Source organism: Sinocyclocheilus grahami, unplaced genomic scaffold (genome assembly GCF_001515645.1).
Source record: "Sinocyclocheilus grahami isolate Dianchi unplaced genomic scaffold, SAMN03320097.WGS_v1.1 scaffold255.1, whole genome shotgun sequence".
NCBI lineage: Eukaryota > Metazoa > Chordata > Actinopteri > Cypriniformes > Cyprinidae > Sinocyclocheilus > Sinocyclocheilus grahami.
The window spans coordinates 174,630-192,134 of NW_015505434.1; the positions used below are offsets into that span (position 1 = coordinate 174,630).

At 37.8% G+C, this 17,505-nt stretch overlaps 1 protein-coding gene across 1 annotated transcript in view; it reads right to left on the reverse strand.

Moving 5' to 3' along the window:
* Positions 1-17,505, reverse strand: part of LOC107598754 (polypeptide N-acetylgalactosaminyltransferase-like 6) — a 243,117-nt gene that overhangs the window by 161,307 nt on the left and 64,305 nt on the right. The window contains exons 4-5 of the mRNA XM_016290190.1: positions 15,692-15,830; positions 11,860-12,026 (exon numbers count right to left, since the gene is read on the reverse strand). Of these exons, the coding sequence (XP_016145676.1) occupies positions 11,860-12,026; positions 15,692-15,830 (306 nt within the window). The remainder of the gene's footprint in view (positions 1-11,859; positions 12,027-15,691; positions 15,831-17,505) is intronic.

Below are 17,505 nucleotides of genomic sequence, written 5' to 3' on the forward strand. Positions count from 1 at the left end.
GAACTTTAATATGCAGGGCTCCAGACTGCGACCATTTTTTCTGCCTGTGCGACTAAATTTTGTGTGCGGTCGCACTGGTGCGACCACCGCGTTGGTCAACTCATAAGCGCTTCAATTTCTATTGCATATGAGAAATATCAAAGGGCAAACTAAACTGAAAGCATAACAAAACAGCGCTTAGAGAGAATACCTACTCAGCTACAGCAAAAACAACGCGCATATTGAGGAAACGATGGATGGTTTTCAAGCAAAATTCAAGTAAAAGACCGCTTCTTAAACCAGAGAAGGTGAACATGCTGGTAGAATATTCTGGTGAACATGCAAGCACTGTCACCGTTAGTTTTACTTTTCTTTTTGTTTTCATTTTTGAAAAACTTATCTTTGCTGTTTACCTTAAACTATGGAGGCTCTCTTTTATTTATTTATTTATTTATATGTTTTTGATTCCTCAGTGTTTGCTAAACGTTCTGTAATTTATTAGTCAGTATATAATACAGCATGTGGTGTGTGCCATGCCTCATCTTATTCATTTTTGTTAATAAACGTTTTGTAAGCTAATTTGTCATTGTATCTTACTGATTTATTGTTGTGCTTTTTGATTAAGAACAACAATGAATCCATCTTTTGTTTTAGTCTTAAAAAATGAAAGGTGTGTAGATGTAGCTATGTAAGCAAAACCGTGACAACAAGATCGCAAATTCGAAAGTGAAAGCATCCAAAGCCCGCGGCTTAACACAGCAGAAGAGAAACTCCCATTCACAAAATTCAAATCATAAATAATACTACTGATGATAAAGAATGGGTTGAATGTTAACAACTTTCGTTTCCATATAACTATAAACTATAATAAAAGTTCATCAGCATGCATTGAATAATCCCATGTTGTAGCGCAAAAAAAAAAATAATAATAATAATTGTATATGTATATATATATATAGCGACCAAATCATGTGCTCGTGCAAACAGCTGAGAAAGTTAGTTGCAAAAGAGCGACCAGTGGGAAGAATGAGTCTGGAGCCCTGATATGCATTATACAGAGGCAAGAGGAAAAGAAAAAAATACCATCGAAAGACAGTAAGTTCCCCTCATACATACATTCATATAAACTCCTACCCCTAACTGAATCGCGATTTGTTTGGCATCTCAACCGATTTGAATCGTCACATAATTGAATCGATTTTCAACCGGCTCACGGTTAATCGTTACACCCCCAGTTTTGCCAGTATTTTTTGTAAAATGAGATATAACAAAATAAATACCTCCTCAAAGTCCTTCTCATATGCCAAGAAGACTAAAAATGCTAGTTAAGGAGATGATTGTGCTTTTACTCTTGTTAGTTGCAGTAGCTCATGGTTATGTATAATAAATACGATTAGAGATACAGCCATGGCTCTCTGCTTTGCTGTTTTCTATTATTCATTGGCAATATGCATCACAGCTGCACAGATCGCTTAACAACTGTGTGTAAATACACATTGGCAACTGTTATATGATGCAATATTTACAAAGAGATATGCAAGGAGAACATTCTCACCCAGAACACATGAAAAAAAAAAAAATTGCTATGTGCTCTAATGCCATTACTGCAGTGCTATTGTGAGTGAGACTCTTATGGGGCGTTGCATTATTCACCCTGCCAGACTGGCATTAACAGCTAGGCTGAATTCACCACAGCATGGGACTGTGCTCTTTGTAATTAGCTGATCATTACACAATCCGAGCCATTCAGGACAACTCCTAATCAGCTTAGAGACATGAGTGCGATTGTGCTCAAATAGTAATGATAATAGCTGTCATTTTTCAAATGCACCACCGAAACTGTGCCGGTGGCATCGTGGCACATTGATTTGCAGCCAAATAAATAACCGTGCCGGCCACAGCTGCATTCGGCCAAGTCAAGGCAGTCTTATTTTTTCATAGCAAAATTCAATTTGCGAGTTTCTTTCAGGGCTCGGTGTGTGCAAGGCAGTTTATTTCCCAGCTCGATTTCAGTTGACTATGCAAAGTCAAAACAGGAGCCAATAACCACCACACACAATGGTCTCTGCCTTCTCCTCCTTTACCATGCTGACTGCAAGTTCAGTCATTACATTTGAACAACATCCATCACAGCTGCTTTTACACTCCCGCGTGATTGCAGCCGCTCCTCTACAGAGATGTTACTCTATTTCTTGAGGACAATAATGGCTTTGTATTGAACAGCAGCACAATTGCCCTAAATGGAGAATAATTTCCACCCATTTCTCAGCCGAGCAAGGTGATGTAACAAATGACATGACACATTCTTTTTTTTGTTTGGTGTTGGATGTTCTTTTGATACCCCTTCTTTAAGACGAGGGCGAAATTGATGGCCGACAGTGATATGATAATTGAAACGGTCTCCCTCCAGTTGACCACTCTTGCAGATAACCCTTCCTAATTCTGCAAAAGAAAAGCAATGAATCTTGTTAGGGGGTCTCTAAATCTGGCTGATAAAAAGTCATCATGCTGGGACAGTCGTGGGTTGGTTATCGGCCTATTAGATCTCTCTGACTTCTCTTATCACTTCAGTGCTGGTCTTTAGAAATGTAGAGTCAGCCTGAAATATAATTGAAGCTTAGCACCTTTATGAATGCTTACATACTGGAAATGCTGTGCAAAAATTTCAATAAGTTTAAAAGTCTTAAGCCTTTCACTCACATGCCTTTCAGACACAAGCATGACGACACAATTAATTAATCCTGAAAGGCTGTACATAATAGAAGGCTGTTACAGAGGGCTGCAAGGTTGAAGGGTGAAAAAATTATCAGTAATCTCCAACAATAGACCTCTAGCGCTCACATGATGGAAAAATGGCACTAGTTGCTGCATTAGATTCCACTCAAGCACACCGAATGGTGGTTGCAAGAGGTATAGCTTTAGTAATGAAGCGAATAATAAAGCCAATGTTCCAGAATGACTGATTAATGGCTACACCTTTTAAAAAGAGTAGCTGCTGATTTCAATAATAGGAGTACTGATGCATGCTACTGAATATTTCACAACCTCCCACAGCCAAGGAAATGAACTACCTGAGAAGATTGATTGAACAGAGTGGGGTGTAGATGTATCTCATTATGGAAAGGCTTTGCCTGTCAAGGAACCCGGCCTGATTTTGGTGGGAAAAGAGAGAGAAAAAAGTTCATCTTTTAATGTAGTGCAAATCTGTGTTCAATGATGGTTTTGAGCTTCAAAATGAGCAAGGTGTGGGCTGACCCAAAAATAAAGCTGACATATTTTAAGTTAGTCATTTGAAGGACATATTATGGCTTTTGCCTACTCATGCTGTGTTGCAACCAATTCTGCCATGACCTTTACTGATTCAGTGCCCGTCACTAACGTGCTTAAAAAAATGGTTACATTTCATCCAGTCTCAGGCCATCACTGTTCTCAGGCCACTAAAGTCTACGTGTTATTTTTGGATGCTGGTTTGAGAGTGTGATTTTATGGGACAATGTCACAAGAACTTATCTAAGGTACATTTTAGATGCAATATTGTCAGCTACTGTGCCTATTTTTGCTCTGCCAACAAAAACTGTGAATGATTATATAAGTCACTCATAAAAACAAATACTTGTTTGATTCCTGAATGAATCAGTGAGTGTGAGCAAATCAGTTTGCAATGATTTGATGACTCACTCAAATTTCATTTCTTTCACAACTGCAATATTATTTATTTTTTACAGTGTAGCTTGAAATGTAGCTCAAGGATTATGTTCACTCCATGTAGTACATACCATGTCTATAGACAGAGATTGACAGAGCTCATCATTGGTGCAGAGCCTGAGGAAAAGGAAGACAGACCCTTAGTAGTGAAGAGTCAAAGTGGGAACGAGAGATAACTATTTTTTCAGCAGGGACCAGTTCTGAGAATCATACTTTTAAGTAGAAAAGTCTCTGAAGTAGCTACAAGACCAATTACTGTCCTTATGCACGGAAGATATGAAACAATACAATCTGCTACTTACAGTAACATCTGCATTGTGCAAACTGGGGATTGTTGATGTGGATGACTATGACTTTTAACGCAATGTATTTTCAGAGCATAGCAGAACTTAAAAAAAAAAAAAAAAAAAAGTGTTTTTTGCATTTAAATGCTAACTCCTGTTGAACATCTGCCACTGACGGTGGTGTTATTAGCTTTATTAACACTTCAGCTCTCGTGAAAAACCCTCGAAGCCCTGTCACCATGACAATTCTTCTCTCTGTACTGGCTGTGTTGGCACAGGATTGATGGATGCAGCTTTCCATGCAATATCTGCCAGAGTCTGTGAGCCTGATGAGGGGCACAAACTTTGATGGGAAGGTCAGCCACTTATGACTATCGACAGCCTCCATGAGGCGGCCAACGAGAGGATTGATTCTTGCTTTAAACTTTCACGCCGTGGGAGAGTGGCAGTGACAAAGAGTAAATCACTGTCTCTTTTGCCCGCTCCAATCAATCACATCCATGGCCACTCCAGTGAGATTCTGCCATTTCTCCCTTCGCAGAAGCCTCGCCAAGGCAGCAAAATGTCCAAAGGGCATCTAGGCTGGTCTTATCTGTTCTTCCTGTGGTCTCCTGGCCCATAGGCAGGCCGAGGCTCAAGTCAGCAGATCATCAACACCCAAAGGACCAGTGCACTGATCACCCACTGACAAGACTGGTGGCTGTATTTTTGCTAATGGGTAGCAAAGACTTGTGCAGTACGTGATAAACTATGATAATGTGTGAAACACATTGGCTGATCCAGAGAGATTTGTGCCTTTAAATCAGAGACACTGGGGAAACAGCAGTTTTCTTGTGAAATATGTACAAGCAATGATTTTATTGCAATAGCGATTAGAAGCGGATGCACAGGAAGTGTTCATTTAACAAGTGCCCCAGGATAAAAGTCAGCATAATCTTTAAAGCAAGGGAACACATTTATTCTACGGGTCAATCTCATTAGGGCTAAACTTTGCACTTTTTTTGTCTGAGCAATTAGTCTAGCCAAATAATGTGATGGAATTGCTTTGATTGGGCTTAAGAACATTGATCCCTGAGGCTGATCTTGAGCCCAACCAGCTTAGGGTACATTAGTTGCCTCCTGTGCAGAAAAAGCTATTAGACAATGGATTTTCTCTTCACCTTGATTCATTTATTGCTTAGATAATCCCTGTATTTTGGGGTGATTTGCCCCACCACTTGCTAGTTGTAATGGCTTTTAGTTAATAGCTAACCCATGCAATTAAGTAGTGACTTAAATGGTCCCTATGTATACTGTAGTATACTGGAGAAATAAATTACATATGTAGTGCCCTAAATTATGTACTAGATACTGTGCATTAACAGTATACACTCCTCCATGTAGTATATGAATTTGAAAAGCCGTATCATTTTAAAATGAAATAATTCTATTTTTTATTACATAGAAACATTTGTTGCCTTTCAGTTAAATGATGATTTTCATCTTCCTCTTTTTTTTTGAAAGAAATTAATACTTTTATTGAGCAAGGGTGCATTAAACTGATCAAAAGGGGCAATAAAGACATTTATAATATTACAAAAGATTTCTAGTTCAAATAAATGCTGATCTTTTGAACTTTACAAACATCAAAGAATTCTGAAAATAAATCTATAACAATTTCCACAAAAATATTTAGCAGCACTGTTTTAAACACTGATAATAATAATAATAAGAAATGTTTCTTGAGCAGCAAATCAGCATATTAGACTGATTTCTGAAGGATCATGTGACACTGAAGACTGGAGTAATGGCTGCTGAAAATTCATCTTTGCCATCACAGAAATAAATTATATTTTAAAACATTAAAACAGAAAAGTTATTTTAAAATGTAATATTTCACAATATTATAGTTCCCCCCCCCCCCCACAATATTACTGTATTGTTTACATAATAAATACACGCTTTGTGAGCATAAGGTACTTTCAAAGACAATATATACCTAAATAATTGGCTTTTACATATATATTATACACATATTGAAAAATAATGTCGAAGCATTCAACTTAGATTTGTAAGGTGCTGTCTTCTCCACAGAATGAAGTTGCCTCTGTGTGTGTGTGTGTGTGTCAATCACCACAGCGGCCTGATAATAATTGACTACTGACAGTCTCCATGAGGTGGCCAACAAGAGGATTGATTCTTGACTCAAACTTTCACATCATGGCAGATTGGCAGTGACAAAGAGCACATTACTGTCTCTTTTAGCTCCAATCAGTCACATCTACAGGGACTCCAGAGATATTCTGCCATTTTGCCCTCCACAGAAGCCTCACCAACGCAGCAAAATGTCCAAGGGCATCCAGACAGGTCTTATCTCTTCTTCTCATGGTCACCTGACCTGTCTTCGCATTAATCAGTGGACCACCAACACCCAGAGGACCAGCTTTATCATGCACTGAGAAATTTCAGCAGTCACTACGTCCACCATCTTGACAAATTTTGGTCAAGCCGCCATCACGGCTAGATAACCACACCCGTACTGCTGCATAAAGAGCCAACTCTGTTGATTGAACAAGTACTTCATCTGGATACACTGTCTTATTGAATTGTTCAATGTGAACACATTACTCAAACTCCTTGCTCTACAAAAATGGCATAAAATTGTACAGATGTATGTGAAATGGGACAGACCTCCATTTAATCTATTATTGTTTTTCAAAGCAAATAACCTGACGGGTGAATGCACACCTAAATTACCTGCGTATTTTAAAAAATCACCTTGGTGCAGTTTTTGGAGCAATGCATGCTGGGTGTACTCACTAAAGCATTGACAGATCAGAGATAAGAGCACTTTCTCTCTCTCTTTAAGTAACATCCCAAGTTACTTCGTGAAGTGGTTCACGGCGCACAGGTGTCTGCTCTCAAAAAGAGGTAAGGTGACTGTAATAATTACGCTGTCTAAGCAGAAGACTTTAAGAGGCTTGGCTAGCAAAGTGCCCAGTATCCCACTGTCTGCTTTAAAATCTCATGTCAGAAAAGCATGCTATCGGAACAGCTTGTTACTGCAAAGTTTTTATCATTCGGTTCTGTACATCACATTGTGGTGGAGCTCAAGGACGTTATCTTAGAGGGGAACGCATTTGGCTTGCAGGAGTTGTTCGTTGTCATTCGCAAAACACAGAGCATAGTAATCATTCACTGTCAAGGTGTGCCAGCAAAACTGCGAGCCTGTTTTTGTCTCTGTGTCTGTAGGCTACATGTTTATGTGTGTGTGCATGTGTACGTGTGTCCAGGAGTAGCCAGGCAATCTTCACGCCATACTAATTGTGTCATCTGTAGCGTTTGAAAGGGCACATGGAGGCTGGTCAGTAATTACCACAAATTCAGCTTCCAGCAGGTAAAAACACAAATTAGAGGCTATAGAAGTTGACTTGAGTTCTCATAGTCTCATGTGATTTTTCATACTTCCAACACTGTGCTCACAGAAGGTGAACTGTAAATTTGTTTCTGCAACACTGTTGACCTCAAAGGAAAATTCTGGGTTCGATACAAGATTAAAGTGATGGTAAACCCAGAAATAAATTCCATGTCATTGTTTCTTTCTTTGTGCTCTACAGAAGAAAGTCACACAGGTTTGAAATAATGTGAGCAAATGATGGCAGAATTTTAGTTCAATCACATTTGTGGAGTATTGTTGATTACCACAAAAAATTATAATAAAATAAAAAAATATAGTAAAGGCAATTACAATGAAAGTAAACAGAAAATTTAGGAAGACTTCAAAGCAAAAATAGACTACTGTTCAAAACACTGGGTTCAGATAGATTTTTGTTTATAAAAGAAATGAATACTCTTATTCAGCAAGGACATATTAAATTGATCAAAACTGACAGTAAAGACCTTTGTAATGTCACAAAAAGATTCTATATCAAATAAATGCTGCTTTATTGAACTTTCTATTTATCAAAATATCCTGATAAAATTGAATCACAATTTCCAGAAAAAAAAGCAACAAGTATTTTCAACACCGATTATAATAAATGTATCCTGAGCTGCAAATCAGCATATTAGAATGATTTCTGAAGGATCGTGTGACACAGAAGAATGACTGCTGAAAATTCAGCGTTGACATCAGAGAAATAAATTGCATTGCCGATTGAGCTTTCATTTTTTTTTAATACACAGAATATTCCTTTAAGTGCACTGGTTATCTTTTACCCCTATTCAAATAGAAACAATGATGAGCATAGGACTTATTTATCAATATAATGGTCACTAATACCGATTTACTGGATGAATGCACATGCCCATGCAATGATAACGGCGGTTTAATTGGCCTTAATAGAAAATGAATGCTGACTTGCATGTGTTGTATCTGCCTTCACATAAATGTCATCTTTCATGCAAGCCATTTAATATTGCTTCATTAGAAAAGAGCTTTAATAACATGTTATAATTGAATGCTATCTATTAAAGGGAATATGAACTTAATCATCATGCAGTTGACTTTATAGCTTAGCTAAACACACAAGTCAAAAAAAAAACATTCTGGAAGGCTTAACAAGTCATCCGGGCCAAGGAAAAAACAACAAAAGTGTGCAATGATGAAGCACATTCACGCTACTGAATGCCACTGTGAGCTTTCATGACAAGGACATTTCTCAATTAAATGCATTGCATGAATTTAGTTAGTTTCCATAATTAAGGAGTGCCCAGGAAGGCCTCTTTTGCAGAGAGTGAGACGTGGTGGAAATGCTTATCTTCAAGAAGAGCAAGGCTGGCAGCGAGAGACACCAGCAGAGCTTCCACTTTAGCAGTGCTCTAAAAATACTTTACACATGCAGAGTCGAAGAAACACAAACGCTCTACATATTCATGAAAATTAATCACACAGTGCCACTGTGGTCTTTTCATGAGGGTCTATGCATAGATATTTTAAAATGAACGCCATGATTATTAGGGCCGGGTCATATACTAATATTCACAGTACATTCTGCCAGTAAGCATATAAAAAAATTATAATAAAAAAACTGATAAAATATGTACCTTGAAATCAATGTAAGTTGCTTCGGTCAAAAGTGTCTGCCTGAAGCATGAAATGAAAACAGTTGTGATTTTGTTTGCCAATTTAAAATAAATAAATAAACATTGTAGGCCTCTTTTGCAGAGAGTGAGACGTGGTGGAAATGCTTATCTTCAAGAAGAGCAAGGCTGGCAGCGAGAGACACCAGCAGAGCTTCCACTTTAGCAGTGCTCTAAAAATACTTTACACATGCAGAGTCGAAGAAACACAAACGCTCTACATATTCATGAAAATTAATCACACAGTGCCACTGTGGTCTTTTCATGAGGGTCTATGCATAGATATTTTAAAATGAACGCCATGATTATTAGGGCCGGGTCATATACTAATATTCACAGTACATTCTGCCAGTAAGCATATAAAAAAATTATAATAAAAAAAAATGATAAAATATGTACCTTGAAATCAATGTAAGTTGCATCGGTCAAAAGTGTCTGCCTGAAGCATGAAATGAAAACAGTTGTGATTTTGTTTGCCAATTTAAAATAAATAAATAAACATTGCAATGACTTTAATGCACTTTTTACTTTGCCCCCAAGTTCACTATAGAGTCAATAATATGAGAGTTTAATTACAGATTTTATAAAAAGCATCGCTGGCTGGAACTTTATAGAAGCAAAAAAGGAATTACATGTAGCAAGTAAATCAGTTCAAAACTCTGATTCAATGATTCATTAGTGTCAATTGTTAGCACTCAATTTATTTTTACAGAAATCTCAATGTGGCATTTTATTTACATGAAAACATTTTATTATAAATAAATATTGCTGTTTAAGTATTTTTATATTTGTTATATTTGTTTATATTTGTGACTGAATATTGTTCCATGTGGTGAGTCTTATATTGTACTTACAACAACTGAATCTGCTTGGCTACAGTGGCTGTTTGTTTGGTTGAAATTACAGCTCTATTCTTTGGAACAGAATAAGAAAAATATTATCAAAAGGCTGAAAATTATTGAGATTTCTATATCGTCCAACCCTAATGGATATCATGAGTGCTGCTAAAGAGAATACAAGAAGATGGGGGAATCAATAACTTCCACCCACTTCATATATGGTTTTGCTTAGAGTCAGTGGTTATGAATGGTAGAAGTGTGGCTCTCTGTCAGTCATTCTGGACTGTCCTCTGCTCTATGCTAATTAGATCTTGCTTGTTTTTGTTTTGCTGTTGTGATTGATGGTAATGGACGATTTCAAAAGCGAATATCCAGGCAAAAAGGCCACCAGCTGTACACAACCTTCTGTGTGTTTGTGTAGAAAGCATGCATCTAAAGGGACCGGTGACGCCACTGAGAGGTGCTTATTTCCTCTGAAATGCACTTGGACATTATTGGTCAATCTTTAGTCTGAGTGAAATGTAACTACCAAATCATTTTGTCAGTACCGGAAAGCCAATTCATTTTTTTCTGTATACTGGCTGATGAAATTGCCTCTTATTGCTAGACATCTGAGGAAATTGACAAACATTTGTTATAGAGAATAAGCAACACGTCTAGCTAAAAATTCTCTTTAAACTCTTTAAACCACATAAATGACTCATACGAGCACCGGACATATACACAAGAGATTTAGCGCTTCTTTCACTGAAGGATCTGCTTTCAAATGACTGCAACAGGATGCCAGAAGACTGACATTTTCAATGCTTTGAAAATTCATTTCTACTCTTGCTCTAGGTCAAAAATCTGTGTCTCATATGAGCTCATCATAAACAAGACCAATAAGCTTGATTAGCATAGCAGAGTTTGTCTCTTACACAGACACACACACACACACACAGACAGACACACACACACACACACACACACCTAACCCTGCAGATGTACAGTATCCATGCCAACTGGCCTTACATTGACTAACACTGCATTACAATATATAATCATGCCAACACAGACAACACATCTGTGTTATATAAAAAAACCTTGTTTATCATCATAAGCAAAACAATGCAAGATGCCTCTCAGTCTAATGACAGCTCATTTCAGCTGGACATGAGTATTGTAATGGGAACAGAACAGGCCAGAGCGAAGTACACACTCACTATTGTGCTCTCCCGTTATTCCACTACAGGAGTGATGCATGCCCAGCTGTGAGATGCATATTTCAATTTTTTTCATAGTCTATATTCCTACTACTGCAGCATAGTTTATTATGTTTCTTACATGGTGTATGTATGTGTGTATAGTTTGTGTATGTGTGTGTATAGTTTTGCACTGTCTTGGCATTCATTGTGGACAGCAAAGTAAGAATTTCATTGCTCAGGGAAACTTGTTTTCCTCACTGGGCATATGACAATAAACACTTTGAATCTTTGAATCCTATTGGCTGAGATGTCTTGTAGTACAGAGGGGCATTGTATGTTGGGATGGTCTCACTGATTAATTGTGTGAGGTATTGGGTTGCTGTTCCAAAAGGCACAGTATTTGTGTTTTTTGCTCAATAGTGTGCTATCCATGTGCCTCCAAGCCAAGACGTGATTCTGATGGATCTTACAGCATTCCACTACCAAAAATCTTACAATGAGTGGAATGTTTTCTACTTTCCATGGACAATAAGACTAATAAGGCAAAGACATATATACACACATACACATTAGACAAATTAACAAAAGTTTCCAATGAATGACAAAGTCACATCTACCTCTCTAAGTGACCAAAAAAAAACAACTTTTTGTTGCACTTAAGCACCCAGTGCTGTCAAAGCTCCATTCAAAATTAATTTTGAGCAACTAATGCAGAACGACACCAGAAACTGCCCTGATGTCAAGCACATGCTCTGAGAGAGAGAGAGAGAGAGAGAGAGAGAGAGAGAGAGAAGCTCTGCGACTTACCTTTGTCACTGTAGTCATCTACCAGTATGATCTCTGCGATCAGGTGGTCGGGTGTGCGGTTGGTGATGCTGTGGATGGTTCTAAGCAGAGAGGACCAACCTTCGTTATGGAACGGGATGATAATACTGGTGTTTGGGAGGTTTTCAAGATACAGCTTCTGCTTACAGCTACAGAAAAGAAAGAATGAGAGAGAGAGAGTGAGATTGAGAGAGAGGCAAAACACTACTGTATCTACTTATGCTTTACATCAAATGCTTGATCAGTGCATCACTGTATAATCCACATATTGTAAATCACTTAACAAACATGTGAAAGCCTTTTCAGAACAATGATGTGTGAAATACAAATCTTGTCACTTACTGCACTAGATCTTGCCAAACTGTAAAAACATTATTTGAAAATAAAAGGACCGGCATGGGCCGCCCCAATGCCGTGGGCAACGGCGATGGAGTTCAGATCATAAATCAAAGTTTTGAGAGGTCCTTCAGTCCCAGCGTGCTCATAAAGCTTTCAGAAATCTACATGCTAATTGAGCTCAGACAAAGCCGGCACTGACAGATGAAGTGGCACTTTATGGCTCACACCGCTCTCTTTAATTCAGCACCCTGACAAACTTGACAAGCCTGCCCTAATTCATACACCTCCATATAATAATCATTCTCGGGGCGCAGCATGGTTTATTAACATTTCACTTCGATGGTGGTGGAAAAAAACAACAAAAAAACAAAAATACAGTATACAGAGAATCACCATGGTGAACGAATGCATGCTGGAGGGGAGCCAGCATCTAAAACAGTCCTGTCTGACCTGTCAGATCAGTCTACTAATGAAATACAGCTCAGGAAGAAAAAGGCACCCCATTTGCATAGTAATAGGCAGACAGTGTCATGTGCATTACTGGAACATGCAACTGTCATAACAGCAAATGCTCCAAATCGGCATGAAAGTATATTTATTTGCATGAAAACACTACTGTTCAGGAGTGTCTTTTCTTTAGCTTTGATTCAACAATCCATACTCAAACTGACTAAATAGGGTGACCATACGGGCCATTTTTACGGGACGCACCCTTGCCAGGACTTCTATATTACCTAAAATATCCAAGTTTTGCACTGTGCAGATCGATCGTTGTATGGCGTTATTTCACGAGAGCTATAGAGAGCAGAGCAGACGGCTCTTTATGCTTTTAAATCGCTCTTGCGGTACTTTGATGTCATACAATAATCGGTGCGCAGCTTCAAGTTGCACGAATGAACAAACACGTGCGCATATTTGCGTCGCTTTGATCGCTCTCACCTTCTAACGCGCAATGCGCCACGATTGGTCAATTATGTACAATACCTGCATGTTATTGGTCAAACTACTTTGGGTGTTTTAGGCAATATACAAATCCTGGCTAGGACGTGTTCCATATATATGGCACATATGGCCACCCTATGACTAAAATAACTTTTACATTTGAGGTAAGAATAAAAACATTTTTATAAGATTTTTTTTTTTTTTTTAATTGTCATGTTTTTAAAAGAAGTCTCTTATTCTCACCAGTGCCATTTATTTGATCAAAATACAGTAAAAACAGTAAAATTGTTGAATATTCCTACAATTTAAATCACTTTTTTTCTATTTGAATACATTTTAAAATGTAATTTATTCCTGTGATGACAAAGCTGAATTTCAGCAGCCATTACTCTTGTCTTTAGTGTCACGTGATCCTTCAGAAATCATTCTAATATGCTACATTTCTTGTTAATATCAATGTTGAAAACATTTGTGCTGCTTAATATTTTCTGTGTAAACTGTGATACTTTTTTTCATGATTCTTTGATAAAAAATAAAGGTTCAAAATAACATTAAAAAAAATACAATTGAACTCTCTCTCTATAGAGAGATATGCACACACACATTTTTGTTTTGCTTTATTCAAGACTATATGTGTGTTTTTAAAACTCTCAGCCATTTTTCACTTGAGAAAGCATGGAATCTGTCCATTTTTTCTGCTTGTTATTAGCACAAACTGAAGCTGCAGCTGCATCTGTGTATCTCTCTGTTACCTGCATTAAAAGTGAATACACGGGCATGCTGGCTCTCGCACTGAGACAGTTACTCACATTCTGTCTGTTGGCAGGTTCCACACTGAGCGCCACAGGCTTTTATAGGGGATGTAAATAAAAGCCCCACACCAGGCTCTTCACCGGAACACTGTCTACAGTGCTTGAAAGGGGTTTACACAACTTTACAGCTAACAGCAGGGGAGCAACAGACAAACTTTTTCACCAAGAAGTCGTAGGCGAGATTCTCTAACCTAAAAACATTTTTTACAGACTTCACATTCATTCACATTATCAAAGCCTGAAAGCTTGGCAAGCCAGCAAATGCTTAAATGGACCTTAAGCTCATTCTGGCAGAATAAATTGTATTTTAGTTATCGACAACCCTGTAATGAATCGTCCTCCTTTAGACAGTGACTCTTTGGTACATGAGCTATAGAGAGATTTGTTCTTGCTAAGGGAAAATCCATGGCAGTGGAGACATTCAAGGGAAGGTAATGGTGCAGAGCCTTCTGAGAACAATTAACGATCAATCCATCAAGGTGCTCATTTAGATGGAAGTGTGAAACCAGACCTTCTCCTTCAAATCCTGCTAAATGGATGGACTGCACCAAACTAATGCTGTCTCTCTTTTTTGCCTTTACACTTTAACACTGATGATTAAGCACTTTCATTGTCATCTGTGCAACAAAATGTTCTTAAGACTAATTTATTTTGTAATCCAGTCAATATCTGAGACATTCCCATTCAAAACGTTTGGGTTACTAATATTTTTTATGTTTTTGAAAGAACATTTATTTGATCAAAAATACAGAAAAAAACAATAACATTCTGAAATATTATTACGATTTAAAACTAATTTTTACTGTTTTAATATATATAAAAATATAATTTATTCCTGTGATTCAAAGCTGAATTTTCAGCAGCCATTACTCCAGTCTTCAGTGTCAAATGATCCTTCAGAAATCATTCTAATATGCTGATTTGCTGCTCAAGAAACATTTCTTATTATCATCGATGTTGAAAACAGTTGTGCTACATAATATATTTGTAGAAACTGTAGGCTAATAGATTTGTTTTGTTTGTTTTTTCAACATGGGCTGTGTTAACACATTTTTATTTACTATTTACCAATTTATTTTTAATATAATATATAATTAAATTAACAGTGTGGATACAGAAATAAAGTGAGTCATATTCGACTCATCTCAATATACTGTCTCCCATGAGCTCCAAATAAGCTTTTATTAGGCTCCTGATATGACTCCAGTCTTCATCTTGTGTGAGTCTTCATGATTTAAAACAATTGTCAAAAGACATACTTATTTATTGCATATGTAAAACTTGTAATGATGGGAAAAAAAATCCTAAGTGAATTTTTCAGTGAAAATGTCATTAAGAAATGTGGGGGTTCATGGTCATAATTTTATTCACAACAATATATGATTAACACAGAACCACTGACTTTCAAAGATGTTTAAGGTAAAATCTCAAAGCTTTAGGCTAACATTTAAAATAAAAAAAGTTAGTTATCCCTGCTCTCCCTTGTTTTGATGTTATATGACAGCAAAAGGTGCACAAACAGAAAAATCTTTCAGCCTTGAAATCACTAAACTAATTCATCCTAATTAGATTAACTTCTCATTTAGGATGAAATCATTCATTAAAACACATTGCGTAAGTATGGCCTGCCACGGATCGTTAAAACGCTGATATCTAGCTCAAGCTGTGCGGCTCTGGAGGCTGGTTACTGTCAACATGCTGTGATAATCAGCTCTACTCACTTTGGATGTCTGATGTCAGGAAGGGAGCGGTCCAGAGCGATATTGTTGCTGACGTAGATGTTGAAGCCATTCTCTTTGTATACGGAGTCATCACACTCATCCTCTGAGAGCGGGTACGGTTTCCCATGCTCCCCTTTTCCTGAAACAGATGCGGTCAGACATCAGCAACCATGCTGAGCACAGCCAAGATGTTGACAAGGTGAGCATGTGTGTACTAACAATGAACATGCACCACCCCAAAGATAGAAACTATACTGCTGTGAGAACTGATAATTTATTTTATTATTATTTTATGACTGAATAGCTGAAACAACTTAACCAATGAGCCCTGAATGATGACCAGACATACTCCAGTATGAAGGCTCAACATGCTGACCGAGTTGCTGGCTCTGCAGTGTACATTATGAACTCAGCCACTTTCCTCTGTGTCTCTCTGTCATAGTTGATGGAAATCCTATTTATCATTACTTAATGGAATATTCAAAAAACAAATTTAATTCTGTCATCATTTCATCCTCATGTAATTCTACATTCGTATGCCTTCTGTGGACCACAAAAAGAGTTATTCTGCACTGCAGTATGTGATGCTCCTTTCTATACAACAAAAGTATTCTATACGGCCATAGAGTTTCCCCGGCAGACTTCTGCCATTCCAAGAGGGTTCAATCACCTCCATTCTTCCATATGCACCTAAGGGATGTCCATATGTGTATTGCTTCCAAAACCTCCTTCGGGAAGGTTCGAGCTTCCGTAACATCCCTGTTCCAAGTAGAACGGGTGCGTTTCCCCAGTGTTATCCAGTCTTACTCAGTGGGTAGTGCCATAGTAGCAGTAGCTGGTCCTCTTGTGCAGGCCCTGGCCTACGCCAAAAAGTAGGGGCGCAGGTGGCTTCCACAGGACACTGGAAGGGGCGGTAGCTGTGGCCTTTTGGTAGGATCCCAATTCGTCGGTCCTCCGACGTGACGTCTCTGTTCCCCCCTTCAGGGAGCGAGGGTTACATACGTAACCGAGACGTTCCCTTTCAGTCGGTCACTCTCGACGTCACGTCGGAGGACCGACGAATTGGGATCTCGCTTAGAGGGACCAATCTACTTCGAGTGTAAACTAAACGAGCCAATGCACATTGGCATGCGATTATTGCATCCAGCTGCTGCTGATCGCAGCGTGAGTATAAGTAGGCAGCAGATGCAGCACATATTCAGGTTTTCGCTGAGGAGCCGAGCCGGTGACCCGGCCGCTCAGCGGTGGTACAGGAGCTGTGGCGACGGGACGTGACGTGACGTCTCCATTCCCTCCTTCAGGGAACGAGGGTTACATACGTAACCGAGATGTTAAATTTCTTACTATGTGTAAGTAAGTAAGTTGTTTTTTAGCACGTAAGTTTGGCAGTGTTATTTTTTAGGATTACTGATAAACTACTGTCGTTTGATTTGTATTATTTGTATTTGTTATTTATTTTAATTTGAGTTAAATTATGTCTGAATTTATTATGTCTGTATAGGTCTTTTATTAAGTTTTAGTTTTATTTAATTTATTATTTATTATTATTTATTTATTTAAGTTATTTTACTGCTTCAACAAACTAAATGGAAATTAAATAATATATATATTGAATTTATAAATGTGTATGTATATATATACACATATGTGTGTATGGTTGTACATACACATATATGTAGTTGTTTTTTTGGTGTTTGGCTTAGTGTTATGTTAGAATCATTATTATACTCTTAGTCTTATACCTTTTGTTCTTTAATATTTTTAATTGTTTTTAGCTTTATTTTTTGTTTTTCATTTAAATGTTAAGTTTTGAA